Source organism: Aptenodytes forsteri, unplaced genomic scaffold (genome assembly GCF_000699145.1).
Source record: "Aptenodytes forsteri isolate BGI_AS27 unplaced genomic scaffold, ASM69914v1 Scaffold261, whole genome shotgun sequence".
NCBI classification, from domain to species: domain Eukaryota; kingdom Metazoa; phylum Chordata; class Aves; order Sphenisciformes; family Spheniscidae; genus Aptenodytes; species Aptenodytes forsteri.
The window spans coordinates 548-6,923 of NW_008795583.1; the positions used below are offsets into that span (position 1 = coordinate 548).

Sequence of the window (6,376 nt, forward strand, 5' to 3'; positions counted from 1 at the left end):
GTGCCCGAGGCCCGCTGTGACCTGGTGCTGCTCTGGCTGCACCAGCTGGGCCGTGGCAGCCCGGCGGGTCGCTGCGCTGAGGGGTGGCAGGAGAGCCCTGCTGTGTTCTCGTGCTAACTCTGGCTGTTATTTTTGGGCAGGGGAGCTGTTGCCACTCGGAGAACTGGATGCTTTGGGCCACTCTGAGGAGGCAGTAGAAGCTACCAAGTCCCAGAGTAAAACTGTCCGAAACCAAAAAACAAAAAGTTGTCCTAGTGACTCCAGTGGCCAAGCCCCTGTGGAGACTGAGGCTCACGGCGAGCCCTCGAGGACCTCAGAGAATGGGTCCGTGCCGCCCCCGAAGGCACCCGGGAAGCGCGGGCGGAAGCCCAAGACAGAGATGCTGCTGCTGAAACTGTCTCAGGACCTGGAGTGCCCGACCCCGGAGCCTATCTGTGTGCAGAAGATGCTGGGGAGCAGCGAGGCGGCGGAAGGCCTGGAGACCCCCCCCAGTGGGCGCCCCAAGAGGCGGGCGGCCAAAGTGTAAGCAGGGGCAGTGGATGAGGGGGTCCAGGAGCGGGTGCCCCGGGGTAATTGGAAGGACAGGCAGATGCCGCTCTCGGAGTGCTTCATCGAGACCTCTGCCTCGCCTGGGGGGGGGTCTCAGTGTCTTTCCTGAAGGACTTTGTCCCACGTTGGTGGGACAGACTGGTTCCCCACAGAATGATCTTTTCTGGCTTTAGGAGAATGTGTTGGGATCCAGGAGCACGGGGATGTGGGGAACCGCAGGGGCTGTAGATGAGCTCGCGTGCAGTGGGTCTTTGACGGCAGTGGGCTGTCTGCGGTGGGGTTTCCTTGGTTCTTGACTGGGGGGGAGCAGAACAAGCTGTGTGAGCCACCCACTGCTTAAAGGGGAGCCCTGGGGGTAGCCTGTGTGCTCTGGGGCCTCTGAAGGCAGCTCAGGCAGTGCCTGTGTTCTCCGAGTGCCTGCACGAGCCCTGGGTTTGCAGGGGCAGAGCTGGTGGGGTTGCAGTGCCCCGGTCCCCTCACTCTGCTGCGCAGAGCGAGGGTGCAGCACCTGCAGCAAGGTGCCCGGCATGGGAGCTCCCTTTGCTGAGGGCAGTCACAGGAAGATCTCTGGCTTTCCCACTTTCTGGCTGGCAGAGGGCCACGCGCTGCTCTGCCTGCTGGATGCGTTCCCCTGCCTGCTCCCAGAGACCTGGGGAGGCTGGCGTTCCCTGGGGAGGGGCAGGGGATGCTGGCTGTCCGAGTGGCCGGCCTGGAGGCTGGCAGTGCATCCAGACGGGCTCTGCTGCAGCCTGGCTGGGCAAGGCTGGAGCAAATTGCTCGCCCAGACCACAAGCTGGAGGGATGCGTCCGCCTGGTCCTGGAGGGAGGGCTAGCTGGTCCCTGTGTGGTCCCTCTGCTCACCTCTGGGTAATGCCTTTGGTGTCCCAGGGCTTTGCTGTACCTGCAGGAGCTGGCAGAGGAGCTCACGTCAGTGTACCAGCCTCCGGCTCCCACTGAGGGTGCCCAGGAGCCGGAACCAGAGCTTGAGCATATCCAGAAAAAGCGTCGGAGCCGGAGGAGGAAGGAGGAGGAAACAGATAGTGATGATCCTGCACGAGATGCTGACTTTGTGCCCTCAAAGGAGGTGTTGCTGCAGGCAGAGGAGGAGGAGGGGAGCGACGCGCCACTCAGCGAGGTGTCGGAGCCAGAGCTGGAGGCGCTCCGAGGACACGGTGTGAAGATGTCGTCTGCAGGGGTAAGGACAGGGTCAAGGGCAGGGTCTCTGCCTTGGCCACTTCTTACCTTTGGTCCGGCATGAACAGCACAAAGTGTCTGAGCTGTCATGTGGCGTCCCACCCCTGGCTGTTTGGGGCAGGACAGCCCTGAAGCAGGACTCAGTCAGGGATGGCACAGTGCCCGTCAGCCGTGAATCCAGGCATGAGCTCTTTGGGCTTAACTGTGGGCAGAGGCAGCTCCAAGTGAAGGTGGATGGGGACAGGGCGACAGGTATTCCTGGGAGAGGGTATTGGGCTCCTGCTGAAGCTGATGGGAGGTAAAGGCAGGGTCCTGGAGGCTGTCCTGCAGTTTGTGGAAGTCCCCAGAATGGGACTTTGTGTCTTTAGCCCAGTGTGACATGGTCTTGGTGACTGTTGCTGCTGTGGCTGGGGGAGAGCTCTGTGCTTGTGGGCTGCATTGGTGCTGTTTAGGACAGGCAGGTCCCCCCAGGGGCTCATGGGAACATTTGGGCAGGCAGAGGCAGCCTGGGCCGGGCCCTTTGGCCAGGGCCTGCTCTGAGTCTGCTCTTCTGCCCAGAGATCCAAGCCCCAGTGCCGAGGCCTCGCTCCCAACGGCTTCCACAACTCCATCATGGCCCCAGTGGAGAAGTGCTCCAGCCTCACCTGCAGCCTGTGAGTGGGGGCCTGAGGGGGTGCTGGGGTGTTCGGGGTAGGCTATGGGGAACGGTGACTGTTGGTGTCCTGGGTACCATCGCTATCACAGGTGTGAGGAAAAAGGAGTGTGTGCCGTCAGGAACGTCAGCATTCTGCTGGCGGCTGCTGGGGACAGGGCCCCATCACCTGCGGGAAGCACTGTGGATGGTGGAGCAGCTGGGCCAAGCTGGGGGTGTGGGGAAGGGCAGGGGCTGAGAGCCCTCGGCGTGGAGCTGCCTGTGCTGCAGGCAGGGTGCAGGGGAGGCTGCCTGTGCTGTAGGCAGGGCCGGGAAGCGGGGCTGTTGCTGATGTCTGGCGCATCTGCTGCAGGCGGGATCAGAAGTACTCGCAGTGGGAGTTTCCCGACTGGATCCCTTTGGCACACAAGTGGACGTGTCTCTCTGAAAGGTACCATCAGAGCAGCGTAGGAAGGGAGGGGCCGGGAGGGACACGTGGCACAAGCACTGCCTGCACTCAGGCTGCATGATGGGGCAGGTCTCAGCAATGTTTGGGGTGAGCTGGAGTGGGGAGAGTGGGTGGCCCCAGTCATCGGGGCTGGGGGAGAACGAGGGCACGGTGGGTCCTGTACTCCCCCATCCCTCTGGCAGGATCAGACCCCAGCAGAAAGGATGAGGCTTTCTTGGTGTGGGCTTTGGGGGTCTCATGGATTTGACTGTGGAGTCTTAGTAGCCCTCAGGGTGGTCTGCATCAGGGCAGGCCGGGCTGTGTGGAGGCTGGGATGGGTGCTGGGGCATGGTGCTGTGCCAAGGGGTGACTGGGTGAGGGGCGGTGGTGGGGAGACATCCTCTCACCTTCTGCCTCCCCAGCGAAGCTGCCCCATACCTGCCAACAGAGGAGAAGTCTCCCCTCTTCTCCATCCAGCGGGAGGGCATCGAAGACGACGGTGTCTTGTACAGGGTGAACAGGTCTGTGACGAGCTGCCCCGAGGCACTGCCAGGGTGATGGGTGTCATGCCTGGGACAGGCAGTAACCTCCAGGGCTGTGGCCCCAGTGGGTCTGAGGGCCAGGCGGCTGCCCCGGGGCAGCAGGAGCATCCGTGGGCTGAGCAGCGAGCCTGTGTAGTGTGCCCTGGGGTCCCACCACCCTCCAGCCCCGTGCCAGGGCTCTGTGCCAGCTGGGCGCTGCCCTGCCTGGCCTGTGCGCTCCCACCCCATGGCAGCGCTGCTCTTGCCCCGTGCACTTACCCGCCTCCCCGCTGGCAGGTTCAACTCCCTTCAGCCCCATGAGGAGCGCCTGGATGTGTCCTTCTTCGTGGGCGGCCCTGTGTGGGCAATGGAGTGGTGCCCATCCCCGGAGGGCTCGGCAGCCTCGCAGTACGTGGCTCTCTACTGCCACAGGGGCATGGAGGAGACACACAGCATGGCTGGGCTCCACGGGGGCCCTGCGCTCCTGCAGCTCTGGGGCCTGGGCACACTGCAGCAGGAGCAGGGGTGAGTGGCCTGGCCTGGGGAACGGTCCCCCTGGGGAAGGGGCTGGGGGCTGCCCGGCTCCCAGGGATGGGGCAGGGCCCGTACCTCTTGTCCCTCCATGGCTGAGTGGGCAGTGAGATTCGTCCTCTCCCAGAGCCGCCAGCCATGGCCTGAACGCCATGGGGGCTGTGCTGGTAGCCAGCTTCGCTGCTGGTGTACACTGGAAGCTGCTGGTGTATACTGGAGCTGCTGGGCACCAGCTGCCACGTTCTTCATGGCTCAACCCATGCCTGCAGCTCTGCCGACAAAGCCGGGCTGGCCTACGCCATCGCTGCCGATCACGGCTGTGTCTGGGACATGAAGTTCTGCCCCAGCGGTGCCTGGGAGCTGCCCACCACTGCCAGGAAGGTGGGTGTGCTGCCAGAAGGGCCGCCCAGGCCCCAGGGGCCACTTTTGGTTTCCCCCGGGGCTCCTCAGTCCATTCCTTCGCTAAAGCCTTGCCTTCTTGGGCGGTGACTCTGGGGCTGAGCCCATGTGTCATTCCGCAGCACCCGCAGATGAGCCGCCTGGGCCTGCTGGCTGTGGCCTTCTCGGACGGCAAGGTGGTGCTGTACTCCCTCCCACACCCCGGGGCCCTGCAGCATTCCAAGAGAACCCAGGTAAAAGGTAGGAAGAGCCGCGCCGCTGGGCAGGGGTGTCCTGGCCCTCATCCCACCGTGCCGGGGTGGGCGGCGTGCAAGCCCTGGGGCTGGGGCCCCTCTGCCCGCGCGGGAGGGAGCCTGCTGTGCCAAGGAGGCTGGGCAGGGCAGGCCCCGCTCGCCAGATGCAGCAGGACCATGTCCAGGCCAGCGCCACTCTGCCTGAGAGCTGTGTCCAGCGGGGCAGCGAGCCTCGGCACACCTCCAGGCTTGGGACCAGCTGCCGCTCCTGGGCTGGCTTTTGGCAGAGAGAGGCACAGGAGTGAGAGAGGGGAGTAAGGCTGCTTTTTGATGTCAGAGGATGTCAAAACACTGCTGAGCCAGAGGCGAGCTCGGTCTCTGGGGGACACTGCAGCAGCCTGGCTGGGACATGGCTCCCGGGGCAGCCCTGCCCAGAGCTGGGAGCACTGGGAGGGTGCTCTTGGCAGCATTGCCGTGACTGGAGTGGGGTTGCAGGGCGAGGTGTAGCTGTGGTAGTGTGTTCCCAAGCCTTTCCCCATCTCCCTGCTTGCTGCTGGGAGCGTGTCCTATTGTGGCAGAGCTGCTTATTCCAGCCTGGCTCGAGCTGTTTGTCATAGCAGGAATCTGGAGCTCTGAGCGCTTGGCTGGCTCGGGCTAATGGTGCTTGTAATAGTCTCATCTGCTGGGTGCTGAGCGAGATTGATGACCTGTGCGTGCTGTTCGTGGTCGCTCAACTGTGGCCGACAGCCTGCATGTCCATGGCTGACAATGGGAAATTGGTTCCCTACACCCAAGCGTGGCTGCCCACCCCCATCAGCACGTCATGCTGCCGCCTGTGCCGGTTCCGTGCTGGCCGCTGGCACTGCCTTTCCTGCCCCCTCTCAGAGTGTCGGCTCTGGGTGGTTTGCACTGGCTGCCGCAGCCCCCACGTGGGGACCTTGCGGCAGGTGCAAATCCTTCCCCAGCCTGCAAAGCTTCTGCGGACAAGCCGGGTCCTGTCACGTAGCATCAGCTGTGGCTGCACATACTGTCCTTGTGCCTCGCAGCCGGGCTGGGGGTGCTGGTTTGCAGCTGCAGGATCAGTGCCAGACTGCGGCATGCTGAGGCCCTGCCGGGAGCTCCCGGGTTGGCGTGGCTGTGCTGGCTTTCCCCGGGGCTACAGGTACCTGCACCTGGTGTTTCCGCCTGACAGAGCCCCGGGGCTGCTCTCCGCGCCATGCCCCGGCTGTCATGGAAGTGCCAGAGAAGATGCATGGCTCCTCTGTATCTCTGCGTGACACCGCCTCCGCCTGCAGCTGCTGCGCTCTGGGGTGCAGATGTGCTTGTCTGGTGCTCGCTGTGCCTGAGGACAGCCCTGCGCTGGGGGAGAGGGGGGCCCTTCTAGCCTGAGAGGTGCAGGATGGGACCCCCACAGCTCTCGTGTCATGTGTTGCTGACAGGGGAGATTCTCTGGCGGACAAAGCTGTTGCGTGGGGGGTCCTGCGGGCACCTCGTCTTGAACCTTTTGGATGCAGGCATCTCTGCAGTCTGCCCTCCCCGGGAGTGGCTGCCCAGGCTGCTCCACCCCCCGTCACTGGCTGCCCTGGCCACCTTGGCCGCCTTTGCCTGGTGGAGCAGTCTGTCTCGCACGGCTGCTCCTTTCCTCCCCGGGGCAGTCACGAGTCTGGTCTGGCCCCTGTGTGTCACCGGGTCCCCTTGAGTTTGGTGAAGACATCTTCCATCAAGGCAGACAGCTGGTCGTGGTGCGGTGAAGATCGCTGGGGTGGGGGGAATGTCAGCCCTGCCCCATCTCTGCCTGCGGCGCCTTTCGGGGTGCTGCTTCCTCCAGTGCAGGCAGGTCTGGCTCCTGGAGGACCTGCCACTGCCTGCT

At 64.0% G+C, this 6,376-nt stretch overlaps 1 protein-coding gene across 1 annotated transcript in view; it reads left to right on the forward strand.

Annotated features, from left to right (window-relative positions):
* Positions 1–140: 140 nt before the first annotated feature.
* Positions 141–6,376, forward strand: part of GTF3C2 (general transcription factor IIIC subunit 2) — a gene marked incomplete at its 5' end in the record, with an annotated part of 11,151 nt that continues 4,915 nt past the window's right edge. Inside the window, 8 exons of the mRNA XM_009282309.1 lie at positions 141–522; positions 1,438–1,744; positions 2,302–2,396; positions 2,748–2,825; positions 3,245–3,343; positions 3,641–3,868; positions 4,144–4,255; positions 4,396–4,513. Coding sequence (XP_009280584.1) covers positions 141–522; positions 1,438–1,744; positions 2,302–2,396; positions 2,748–2,825; positions 3,245–3,343; positions 3,641–3,868; positions 4,144–4,255; positions 4,396–4,513 — 1,419 coding nt within the window. The remainder of the gene's footprint in view (positions 523–1,437; positions 1,745–2,301; positions 2,397–2,747; positions 2,826–3,244; positions 3,344–3,640; positions 3,869–4,143; positions 4,256–4,395; positions 4,514–6,376) is intronic.